Genomic DNA, 13,228 nt, shown 5'->3' on the forward strand with positions numbered 1-13,228 from the left:
TTGTTGCGCTCAGTCCAAACGACCCACCAGATTGCCGCCAAACGGGTTAACCTTTTCAATCTCGTGGCGGCATTGGGTACGTTAGATGTCTCTGTCCATAGCCTCCGTACATCCCCGGCATCCGATTCGCTTGCATCTGAACCTTCGACACAAATACGGATGTATTTGACCAAGATGTAGTCCCGGAACTTCTTCTTCTTCTTCTTCTTTGAGAAAAATAGTATTCTAGTATTCATTTTGTTCTATTACCTAAAAATGCGGTGTAATTAAGTTTTAAACTTGAAACTTCAGGTATCAACCGTTAAACTTTTTGTTACCTCCGCTAAGAAGAGTGGGTTATAATTCTTGTTGATTATGGAATGTTAATAAATAAAATAGAAAGTGCTCCTATATATCTTAATCATTGATTCAAATTAAGTCGACGTGCTCATATCTTAATCATTAATTCAAAGTTTACTAGCATACATGGCCTCTATCAAAAAAGAGAGATTTATATATATATTACATAATCGAATATGACAGGAGTTTCTTTTTTTACTTTTTAAGTTTGATATTAAGACATAAAGTGATTTCTATGCAGTTGCAAAAAGTTTGCAAGGTAACTTGGATCTTTTAACTCTTCTTTCTTTTTCCTTGCTAATTTTTCATCCAGGAGAAAGCAAATTAAATAATTGATGGTACCACAGATTGGAAGAGTTAAGGCAAATTGAACTTTATTCCATAATAATAATAATAATAATAATTAATAACAACAATCTGGTAGAATTAATTGCATCTTATTTCATTCATACTAGCTCATAATACTACATAATATAGCACTTATTCTTTTCCAACAAACCACAATTAATTCTACGTGCTTTATTGTGAAGTATATATAATAATTAACTTGTTGATTAACTAGTCAACAATGCCTGAGCTTGTGTTTCGTAAGTAAACCCTTCACTTTTGGAGTCATCCGCGGACCATATGAATATTCCCGGGAGGCTCCCCTCAGCATGCAAACTCTCACACGCGCTAAGCCCGGTGTCCGCCGACAACGAATTCGGGCTATTATCCGTCGTAAAGCTCGCGAGAATCGTCCCCCCGTTGTAGTTCGCGGTTTGATCATTGTAATGGCTCAGGTATTGATCCACCGTCGTGCTGGGGCCGTAGGCGTAGAATTGGAAGTTCACGTAGTCGATCACGCTGCCGAAGCTAGCCCACAGTGCTTGGTAGTGGGTTTGCACGTCGGAGTTATCGAAGGGAGCGATCGAAGCGAACGAGATCACTCCATTTTGCTTCAGGGTCGTTATAAGCTGCCCGATGCACTGCGTGAAGGTGCTGGGGTCGGATTGGAAGTTCTCGTAGTCGACGTCGATGCCGTCGAGGTTGTATTGCTGGATGATGCTCGTCAGAGACGAGACGGCGTTGCTGACCCAGGAGTCGACGGAGGTAGGGCTGAAGTTCACGGGCTGGCCGCTGACGGTGGCGCCGCCGAGGCTGACTGCTACCTTCACGTTCGGATTGCTCTGTTTGATGGCGGCGACGGCGGAGGGGGAGAGGTTATTGGAGTCCCAGAAGATGTTGAACTGGCCGTTGGTGGGCGCGGGGGACGAGCCGCCCGTGTAGTCGATGGCGAAGGCCAGGATGAAGTGGAAGTCGACGTTCGGGTTGATGGGCACGTCGGTGAACGCGACGCCATTGAACGAGGCGCCGATGTATTCTGTGAAGTGATTCGAGTTTGCAGCAGATATGGTTGGCGTTAGGAGAGCAAGGAGGAGGATAAGTTTCGAGAGGGAGAATGAGAGGAAGAGGTTTGAGGAACCCATTGTTGATTATTGATTATTGATTACTTGAATATTCAAAAATGCTTGGATTGGGAAATGGGTCTGAGAGGGTGGATAATTTATAGGCCTGTGGTGGCCTGTAAAGTAAAAGTGGTGGACCAAAATGCACGAGAAGGCATTGAGTGGTGGGGCGTCTAGATGTGAGGTTGATGGTCAAAATGCCAAAAACTTATAGCATGTTTCTCTGATCAAGTTATCTTTTGTGCGCGGAATGGTTGGTATATGTGGAATTCTAATAAAATGGCCGCGTATATTAATGGACTTTTTCTCATGCATGCATTAATGATCAGCATCTTGTAATATCCTTGGAGAAAGAGACAGAGAATTATTGAATACGATCAAATTCAATCAGAAGTTTCGAAATTTCTCTGTCTCAATCGCTTTTCTTCGAGAAGGAGATAACATATATAGTTGACTTTTATAGAGTTGAAGATTGAGGAGGTTATTTATGCCCATGCGATAATCATGAACGTGAAATCGTGAATGGCAAATGTTTACGGGGTTTAATTAATGTTGCACTACAAGAGAAAAAGGGGTACTTAATTGGATATATATATTATGGTGGAATCTGCCTTCCATAATAAATTGGCTTATTGAGTAAAAGTAAGTTTGTGGATTTAATTGAAAAGGCCGTAAAATAATAATAATTAAGTGGTGTTAACTAGAAAAGACTGGGTTTTTTTTTTTTCGGAACATGGAGAAAATATTTTCTGTCATACTTATTCCATGCAGAGGAATAATAATATTTAATAAAATAACATATCCAAAGTAGTTTGTAGACCTGTCACCGCTCTGTAGTTTACTTTTTTTTTTTTGTCCCCTTTGAGTTAAAGGCGTAGACTTGTCAACGGTTGAACCTCCATTGTGGAATGTGGATACGTACAGTAGGAGACAAAATTAATCAGAAAAGATAGAATTGGATACATTGATTGTATTGGAATCAGTCGAGGTGATCTCTCTTTGAAAAAGTGTTAAGTCGTGGACTTTAGAAGTTTCTTGGTTGTGTGCAATTGAAAATTAGGTGATTTTTTAGCATAGAAAAAAAGGAAAAAGTCTAAATAAGCACACCTATCTACAACACTGCACACGTGATTGCGGAACTTCGGCGGGGAATGCGCACAAACCAACTTCACTAGATAAATCCATTATTGGGTTTTAGTTATTCTAAATCCAATTGGCATTTACTGAGGAGGGTTTTCTTTTTCTTTTCGACCTACTATTCCATTTGATGTTCAAAATTATTTCCCGATTTTCTGTTCTATTGTGTAGACTTATAATACTACTGAACCTTTTGATCTATTGATTTATGCATAATAGTGCCGCTGCTAAAGTCTAAAATCTAGACCCTATTGATCCAAGAGTCAAAAAAGTTCATAGTAGCCGATGCTTTTCTACTATCAATAGTATTTTAGTCCTAATAATAATATATTTATCGGAGAAGAGCTATTATACTATCGGAAGCATAAATTAAAGTGGTTGATGCTTTCGATTTTTTAGCCCTTAGATCAATCCCATTGATCATTTCTAATCATTAGATTAATATTATTAACCAATGGAGGCCACTTAACCCTAAGGAGACTGCTATCATTCTAACCATAGAATTTTTGATTCAAAGGTTAAAAAATTGAAAGTACCAACTACTTTATACTTCCGATGGCATAGTAATTCTACACCATTTATCGTAGAATTTTAGATTATGAATTTGAACCGAGATTGCATCATATTAGGGCTTTGAAATTTCTGGAATTTGAAAGTCCTATGGACTATGTTTTACACTCGTGCTTCAATCCTCTATACATCAAGTAATTTATTTATTTATTTGTTTATTTATTTGAGAGAATACACCAAGTAATTAATTCTTTGAAATTTACCTATACAATATGCACGCATCATGTAGCGCTGCTGGTGCTTAAGCCCACGCGTGGGTAAAATTGCGGATCAGAGAATCATGGTTAGTGTCCAACAAGTTCTTGACTAGCAATGGTGCATTCAAGGTTTCACCCCAACATTGTGTGTGTGTGTGTGTGTGTGTTTTTTTTTTTTTTTTTTTTAATTTATTTTTTATAGAAGCATATTCAAGAAAAAGGGCATCTTGTGGATTTCTGTTCATTTCGATATATGTTCAATTAAAAGAGACATGATATTCTAAACGTCTCACATTGGATTGATGAGAACGAAATTGTGATTGAATACATAAAAAATTATGACCTTAATAATAATGATAGGCTGAAGTATTTTGGATCGATGGTTTAGACTCAATAAATTATTATTGATAGCGGATCGAATTGTTATAGTCTAGCGTCATATTAGATTGAAAAGAAATTCTAATTAGAAATATAAGAGGCCACACACTATAGTAATAATAACTTGACTTAAATATTTTAGGCCAATGATTTGACCTCAACGAATTATTATTACATAGCGGGTCTAGTCATTACATTTGGTATCAGTCGAGTCTCACATTGTCAGATAATTTTGGTCGTGTATGTGATTGGGCTAACAAGAACGTCGGAGCCTAAACGGAGGGAGTCTGTGACATTCCAATAATTCCACATCGGTAAAAACGAAATTGTGATATTAATCGAGCTTAGGCATTTAGGCCAATAATTTAAATCCAATAAATTATTATTGTTAGCGTGTTGAATCATTATAAGAGTGCTCTTCAATCAAGTAACAAAAAGCTTTAAAAAAATCCGAAAATGTAAGTATCACATTGGGGTACACCCAAGTAATGTGATTTAATGATTGATCTAGTCAAATTTGAGTAACAAGGTGAGTGTTCAGCTGTGATTTACATCTTTTATCATTTTCATCCATTCAATTATACTATTCAACCAACCACCTATTCAACCCGCACATCTTTTAATCCATTAACAGAAAACTTAATTAGCACCAAGTCATTGGTGCTATTGATAGCATTCCAGCCTAGTCCTCTCTCTCTCTCTCTATATATATATATAGAGAGAGAGAGAGGACTAGGCTGGAATGCTATCAATAGCACCAAGAGCTTGGTGCTATTAAGTTTTTGGCTTTTGGATGAAGAAATGTAACGACAGAAAACTTGATAGCACAAAATACTTCGTGCTATCGATAACATCCTAGTTGGACTAATATAAAACTAGGCTGGAATGCTATTAATAGCACTAAGAACTTAGTGCTCTTAAGTTTTTAGTCCTTGGATGAAGAAATATGCGATTAGGATGATGTGGGCCTTCTAGGGTCGAGTAAGTTGTTGATTGAATAGTAAAATCTAACGAATGAAAATAGTCAAAGAGTTAAATCTGACGATGGAAAACTCGATAACATCAAGTCCTTGGTGCTATCGATAGTATCCCTGCCGGACTATATATATATATTTTTTAAATCAACATATCAATGAGTGAATTTTAGGAGCACATTTTGATTGATTTAGGATAGGGATGATGTAGTCCAACTCTGACATTTTAGAATTGTAGTGCTGTTGATACTTATCTAATGCGCCTTTTCTTGTAGGAAACTCCACATGCCACGTAGAAATTAATAGCTGATTTTGTATCTAATATTCAATATTAAATTTTAGCATAATTTTCCATGAATTGAAACATTGAATCAAGTGTACATGTAAAGATGTGCACGCTAGGAATGGGAAAGCTCGTGTTTGATTGGTGAATTACATGTTAAGTGATCGATTGCTTAACGTCTTCTAAGCTATTTTAAAGGGCTAATCTCTCATCGAACACGGCAAATCAAAAGATAATCGCAACATTTGAACAGCTTGGTATTATTTTCCATCTGCGAGATCTATTATGCAGTGAAAGGTAATTGAGAATGACAAGCAAGGTAAAGAAATGACTTCGCTCAGACAAAGAAATTAAGTTGTATATTAATTTATATTATCATTTGCACTTTCGTCAAAGTTACATTTCATGATTCTGAGTTCATTTTTATGACAACGTCAAAGTTTTGTAAGTTAATATGTTTCGTGGCGAAATTAGCGTACTGTGGCTTATTCTATCTTCTTTGAACTTAATGAAAACAAGAGAAAGATTACATTCCAAGATTTGCTTCAATAAACAATCATAAAATTACACATCATTCATAAACAGGAGGGATGTGGATATCAAAAGATTTGTATGCAGTTCTTGTTGGATTTTATCCAATAATAAATTTTGATGATAACAAACAAATATTAGATTTAATTTGTCATTTAGCAATTTCAGGTTATAGTTGAATTTAAAGTGGCTCAAGTTGAACCGGAATTGATCAAAGGTAACCATTCAATCAAATTATTCAAATTGGCCCAGACAAGATCAAATTGTACCAAATTGGATGCAAGTGCCATTACAATATTTTGAAGGACTTCTTTGCAATTATCAGATTTGAGCCGGTCAACCTAGTCAAGTTGTTCAATTCACCTTTTGGGTTTAATTTGTGCTTAATGTCAAATTAGCCATTATTTTAATATGGTATGAAAGTGATTTTATGTATGGTATAAATTCAAACATGATTTTATTATGATATGAATTTGAAAATATGAAATATGATATAAATGTATTTTACAAGTTTGGTATTATTTCAAAAGCTTTTACAAATGTGGAATGAATTCAAAAAGTTTTCATTTGTAGTATTAATTTAAAAGAGTTTTGCAAATGTGGTATGAATTCAAATTTATTTTGAAATTAATTCAAATACATTTGCAAATATGGTTAAAATTCAAATTAAAATCAATTATGATTTAATTATGCTTTTGTTCCATTTTTGAAATGATGGCTAGTGTATTTAAAAGGAGGCTTGGATGTTGTTTGCATAAAACTTCAGAAAATTCTCTAAGTCCTAATTGTTCATTGATTTGTAATTGTGAGCTTCTGGAGAGATTGTAAAAGAAGTTTTGTATGATTGTAAGCGGTTTTGGTCTTGCCCTATTCAAAAGGCTAAGTGATAGTGAAATCGGTATCTCGAGGAGAAGAAGGACCGGACTGGAGTAGGCAGAAGGGCCGAACCAGGATAAATCATCTGTGTTATCTGAGTTTGATTTTTTTTTTTTATTTGGTTGTGCAATTTTTATCTGAATTTAATTTTACTTGAGTTTTTAGTTGTCAACTAATTCACCCCCCCTCTTAGTTGCCATTTAATCCTTCATTTCTTTCATTTATTAATTGTTGCGTCTTTTTCTATTGTTTGAAAAGAGTATTTATCTTTGATCTGCAAATTACATTACAAATTCTCAAGAAGGTAGCAACAATTCCCTGAATTTCACCACCACGCGATTTTCACTTACATCGACACCAGAAAAGCATACAGCAGTTGATCAACTTAGTTAACACCTCAAGTCCGAGTCCGAAATCTCGGCGCAAAATAGAATCACATCATAAGCAGATCATATGCTAGGCTTCAAAAGCAAACTTTTATTCAGTAACAGTAGGCTTACAGAATCGCATGCTATTTTATAATTACTGATGTACAAACATACATATTTCGCTTATTCATCCACACGAAAATCGCAGTTCTGAATTATACTGAAGAACATGTGGAATTAATTTCACTGAGCGTTAGCAAGCAGTGCCTCGGCTTGCTCCTCGTACGTAAACCCTTCGCTAAGGGAGTTGTCTGCGGACCATACGAAGATCCCGAAAAGATTCCCCGCGGCCTGAAGAGATTGACATGCACTGAGAGCGGTTTGTACTGACACGAACTGCGGATTGTTATCGGTATTAAAACTGGCCAAAATACTCCCTCCGTTGTAATTCGCTTGCTGAGCATTGTAGTAACTCACGTACTGATCTACTGTTGTGCTCGAGTCGTACCCATAGAATTGGAAGTTCACGTAGTCTATGACGCCGGAATAGCTTGCCCACAGAGCCTGGTAATGGCTTTGTATGTCGGGATCGTCGTATGGAGCGATGGACGCGAAGGAGATCACTCCGTTGTTCTTCAGGGTCGTGATCAGTTGCCCAATACACTCCGTGAAGGTGTCGGGATCGGCTAGGAAGTTCTCGTAGTCGACGTCGATGCCGTCGAGGTTGTATTGCTGGATCATGCTGGTTAGCGAGGAGACCGCGTTGCCGACCCAAGAGTCGATGGAGGAAGGGGTGAAGTTGGCGGGTGGGCCGCCACCGACGCTGTAGCCGCCGAGGCTGACGGCTACTTTTACGTTCGGGTTGCTTTGTTTGATGGCGGCGACGGCGGAGGGGGTGAGGTTGGTTGTGTCCCAGAAGGGGATGAACTGGCCGTTGGTCGGCGTGGGGGACGAGCCGGTCGTGTAGTCGAGGGCAAAGGCCAGGAGGAAGTGGAATTCGACGTCCGGATTGATCGGTACATCGGAGAACTTGACGCCCCGGGACTGCGCCCCGATGTACTCGCGGAAGAGGTTGGAGTTTCCGGCCGAAGCCATTGGTGCAAGCAGAGGTAGAAGAGCAAGCAAAAGGGAGAAGAGCTTTGATGGCATCGTTTTGTTTGTGGGTTATAGCGGTAGATATAATAATTTGGTTTGAGTTTGGTGAGAAATGATTAGGGAGAGGGGGGGCCCTTTTATGGCTTATTTTGATTCCTTTTCTCCTTTGAGTTAATGAATATAAGGTGAACGGACCTGCCCATTGTTGAACTACCCTTGTGGAATTGGGAGGAGACTAAGTCAAAGAGAAGATACATAGGGGCCGTTTGGCCTAAATTTTAAAAGAGTGAGTTTTATATAATTAATTTTAGTTTGGAAAGTAAAATATAAATTTCTAGATAGTCATGGACTCAGGAGAAGTTTCTTTAGTCGTTTCCAATTGAAAATTTCGTCCTAACCTTTTGGCAACACAGGAAGCAAAAGGTGTAAATGAACTCGCACTGTGAGAGACAGTTAGTTACACAGCGGAACTTAGGCGGGTAATGCGCAAAACCAACGTCAATCACGAGACTTTGGATCAAATCAACTTCAAGAAAAATAAATCCGTTATTTGGTTTAAGTTATTCCAAATCCAAGTTTTTCAAGAAATATTTGAAATCCAATCGACATTTTGCTGCAGAGGACGGGATTCTGTGTGTCCTGGCAATAAGTTTATCTTAGAATAGATACATAAGATACTCACTTTAAAGCTTTACGTCCTGAATTTGACTCCAGATTGTATTATATTAGGGTAACTACAGTAGGTTACCCTCATCAAGGAAGAATCTCTTTTTAGTCACATTCAAACTCAGCTAATGTAGGATGAGGAAACAAAACAAGCAAGCGCATTATGCTCGTATTATCGTAAAACAACTGGGTAAAGAGTTGCTGCTGTAGCCAGTAAGATTTTTGACACATGTTCACTCTGAGCAAATTCAGTAAATTCTTTATTAGGGAGGAAAAGAAAAATTGACATACTGGCAAAATCAAAAATTTAATGATGGCCAGACTACATATGAACAACAAAATACATTAAAAAAAAAAAGAGGAGAAGCTACAGCAGTTCTTACTTTGCTTCTTTGCCTGCGCATGAAGAGTTATCCACATCGGCCGAGAATGCCAGAAGTCAAGAATATGTGTTGAATCTGTAAGAAAATCCCCCTTTCCACTTAATGCCTACATAACTGAATCGATTTGTATAACATGTCGTGTACTCGCAAGTCTCATCCTTTGACAACTATGTGTGCCTTCCAAAATATCTAGCATGCATGATTAGGACTTGCTTGTTACCAGTCCATATATCATTGGAAATTAAATTCAATCTGAATTGCTTCCGCAACGCTTGTCCGATCCATCAGGCACTCTTGAAGGCATTGTAGCTCTTCAAGACAAAACCTTTGCGCTCTTGAAGACATTGTAGTTATCTTTCCATGATTTCAATCACTATCGAAGAGTTACTGATTCTTTCATGGATCCTAGTTCGCTCGTGTAGGTATCTATTACACAAGAGTCTGCTTTATTGCGGCCCATCAACATACCGCCAATTGTCAAGTTAGAGTCATCAAACCTTACTAGAGCACGTAACGCCTTGATCCATTCCTTCAAACCAACTTGAGCATCATTTCTTCTCACCATCTCTAGATGCTCGATAGCACTACTTGGAGCTCCACGCTTAATTAGGATGAGCCCTAGTGTCTTAAATGTTGCATCATTTGGCTTTACACCTGAAGCTAACATCTGCTGAAAGCATTTTACAGCTTCCTTCATTCTGCCACCTGACGCATACAAGCTGAGCATGCTGTTGTAGCTTAATATATCAGTTAAAAGCCCAAGAACTTGCATCTCTTGAGAGACCCGATAAGCATCACCAACTCTCCCAACCTTCTTGTACAGGCACATCATCATTGCATAAGAAAATTCATTTGCCTTTCTGCTGTTTCTCAAGTTCTCGAAAACTTCCTCTGCTTCTCTAACCATAGCATAGTCATTGTAAAGATTGATCATGCAATTGGACGAATACACATCTGGACTATCATCCGATGATTTGACTAGCTCGTATGTTTCTTGGGCTTCTCGCAGAAGTCCTACCTTCGTATAGAGCTTGATAAGCGAGTTGCGTATAATCAAATTAACAGCAAAACCAGCTCTCTTCAATGAATCAACATATTTGACTGCTTGTTGGACATCACCAACTTCGGCATATGCATCGATCAAGATCGAATAAACAACAATATCGGCAGATATTCCAAAGCTGGTCATTTCTTTAAATAAATCCTCCACCATTTGAAGCTCGCCAAGCTTAGCAAAACTGTCCATCACCACAGAATACGGAACACAATCACTTACGAAGCCGGCCTCCTTCATCCTCCTGACATAGGAAACTGCTTTTTTAGGCAGCCCAGCAGCTGATAAAATCTGTATGAGAGAATTATAAGTGCAGCTATCTGGAAAAATACCATATTTCTCCATTTTATCAAAAAGCTCACGAGACTTATCATACTTCTTTCCGATTCCATATGCTTTAATCATGACATTGAAAACAAGAACACTAAGCTTTTGTCTGCCTAAGCAGCAACAGAAAGCATTCTCTGCTAGAGAGAGGTGCCCATTCTCTCCAAAAGCATCAATATTAGCCGAGAAGCACTCCGAACTCATGTTATCGCAAAACCTCTCAAACCAGGACCATGACTGTTCAAGCATCCCAGAACTTATATACATTCTAGTTAAAGCCGATTGTGTGTACTCATCAATCACAAGCCCGTTCTTTTCCATCTCCTGTAAAAGAGCTTCCGCTTTTCCAACCATTTTCCTAATAGAATAAGCATATAAAAGTGTTCGGTAGCTCACAATATCAGGTATAAGACCATCTTCTTTCATCCTTAAAAAGTAACTTTCTGCTGTGTCGATGTCGTCATTTTTCAGGAAAAGCGAGACGAGAATGTTATAAGTTCTTGTATCGGGAAGGCAACGAAGCTCCTCCATCATCATCATTAATGAATGAACTTCTTCTAACCGACCATGGCTACCACATATGTGAATCATCGTGTTGAATGTCACTACGTCCGGAAAAATCCCTTCTCTTAACATCTGGGAAAATTTCTCGGAAGCCTTTTCGAGCTGTCCTGCTTTTCCATACGTATCAATCAAAGTATTATACGTATACAAGCTATAAGTTTTCCGCCTTTCAGGACCATCAGTTGTATCCAGAGACCACCTCTTGAAGAAAAGCTCCGCCTTTTTAAACTCACCAGCTTTCTTATAAGCTTGAAGAATAACGCTCATCGTCACCTCATCAGGCTCTACTCCTTTCTTATACATATGACCGAGCCACACTAGAGTTTCATTATTCAGACCCCCTTTGCAGCAAGCGTTGATCAACGTGCCGTACGTGGCATTCGACGGGAGTATTCCGTTTGATTGCATCTCACTCCATAGGTCGAAAACAAGATCCCACTTTTGAGCTCTTCCGAGGATGGTGAGCAACACATTGTAGTGGATCACATTGATTTCGTAGCATCCCTTTCTCTTGAACCAATCAAAAATCTCGATCGCCCTCCTCCAATCGGACTGCTCCTTGAGGATTATGGTCCTCTCCTTATTGCTGAGGCCACCTTCCCACGGCTTCAGGGCCTCGTCGAGGTCTCGAACAGATTCCAATGCTCTCAGCATAGCAGGAATGCATCCACCATAGGAAGCCCACTTGTTCAAACGCTTATTTTCGACCTCTCGCTCCGGGACAGTGCATCTAATCTTCGATTCGGCCGATGCTCGAATCAAATTTCGCAGGAAAATCCGATTTTGAGCTTTAAAACAACATCTGGGCTTTGGAAATGCAAATTTTGCGGTCCCCGAAATGATGAAATCGGTTGGTTTTGGAGAAATTAGGCTTCGGAAGCAATCAGATGAGCTCAGCATATCAAAAAAATGAGTGTTCTGAATCAAATTCTGAGCGAATTAATTTCTTCAATCGAAGCAAAATGTGTGGTGAGAAGATAGGGTTTTGCCTTACTAAGATAAGGGATTTGGATTCAGTTTGAACCGAGAAATCTACAGGTAGATAATGGAGAGAAAGAGAGGCTACTTACAATTTCTCCGCTTCTATTTTTGCGTCGTCGAAGAACACCAAAAGATCTTAAACCCCCTCCCGCCCCTTCCCGGAAACCCTTCCCTCCTGTTCCAGTGCTGTCTCGGGCATTATCCGGATGAAAGTTATTCGTGCACTCGGTGCACCGTACATCCCATGCACCGCGAAGATGTGAGGTACGGTGTATAAAATGTACGGATACACTTGGTACAGCGAAATTTCGCGAACTCGCGGGTCCCAAATGCGAGGAATTCTGCACTGTCGCACTTGCACCACGTCATCAATAACAAGCCAATCACATTCCTTCCTTTCAAACAAAAATACAATAAAAATACTTTTTTACAATCATGATAGGACATATATTCTTAAAAGCATTAATTTGATTGGTTTGTTACGCCACGTCACTAATATACCCGTTGCATTCTAAAATTTTTCCCCCAAATGCGGCCTCCCTTGACGACTTTTTTATAAAATAACTCTGTGAAAATTTAAAATTTACAAAATGATCCTGTCAAAATTTTATTTGGAAAATTAACCCTCCTTTCGCCACGTCCATGTCGAAATTTTTTTTAAAGGCGGTGAATCGTTTCCCTCTTTCTCCCACGTTTTCTTCTATTTCTTTTAAAGACGGTAAATCGTTTACCACATTAATTAAAAGGGTCAATTTCATTCGTGCCCCTCTAAACTTTAAAAATATCATAGATGCCTCTATAAATTTGATTATATCACAAATACCCCTGCAAATACTTATTATTTTTCAAATATACCCTTACCCTTACTATTCATCTCTTTATAAAATAACAAAATATTTAGATTATCATAAATATGGTCAAAATGTCCATTTTGCCCTTAACTTCTAAATTTTTTTACCAAAATATTTTAGCATGATAATATTTATTTTAAAATATTAAAATAAACTGTGTGGTTTGTAAAATAAGATACTAAAATAAAATACTTCATATTATTTTT

At 38.4% G+C, this 13,228-nt stretch overlaps 3 protein-coding genes across 3 annotated transcripts; all 3 read right to left on the minus strand.

Annotated features, from left to right (window-relative positions):
• LOC109721031 (chitinase 2-like) lies at positions 697-1,859 on the minus strand. The gene has a single exon (XM_020248429.1). The coding sequence runs from the start codon at positions 1,806-1,808 to the stop codon at positions 894-896; it is 915 nt and encodes a 304-aa protein (XP_020104018.1). The 5' UTR covers positions 1,809-1,859; the 3' UTR covers positions 697-893.
• Positions 7,196-8,292, minus strand: LOC109721178 (chitinase 2-like). Its single transcript, XM_020248628.1, has one exon. It carries the CDS (start codon positions 8,248-8,250, stop codon positions 7,345-7,347), a length of 906 nt encoding a protein of 301 aa, XP_020104217.1. The 5' UTR covers positions 8,251-8,292; the 3' UTR covers positions 7,196-7,344.
• Positions 9,004-12,335, minus strand: LOC109721630 (pentatricopeptide repeat-containing protein At3g23020). Its single transcript, XM_020249334.1, has one exon. The coding sequence runs from the start codon at positions 12,088-12,090 to the stop codon at positions 9,619-9,621; it is 2,472 nt and encodes an 823-aa protein (XP_020104923.1). The 5' UTR covers positions 12,091-12,335; the 3' UTR covers positions 9,004-9,618.

The sequence above is a fragment of the Ananas comosus genome, linkage group 15 (genome assembly GCF_001540865.1).
Source record: "Ananas comosus cultivar F153 linkage group 15, ASM154086v1, whole genome shotgun sequence".
In the NCBI taxonomy this organism is placed as follows: Eukaryota; Viridiplantae; Streptophyta; class Magnoliopsida; order Poales; family Bromeliaceae; genus Ananas; species Ananas comosus.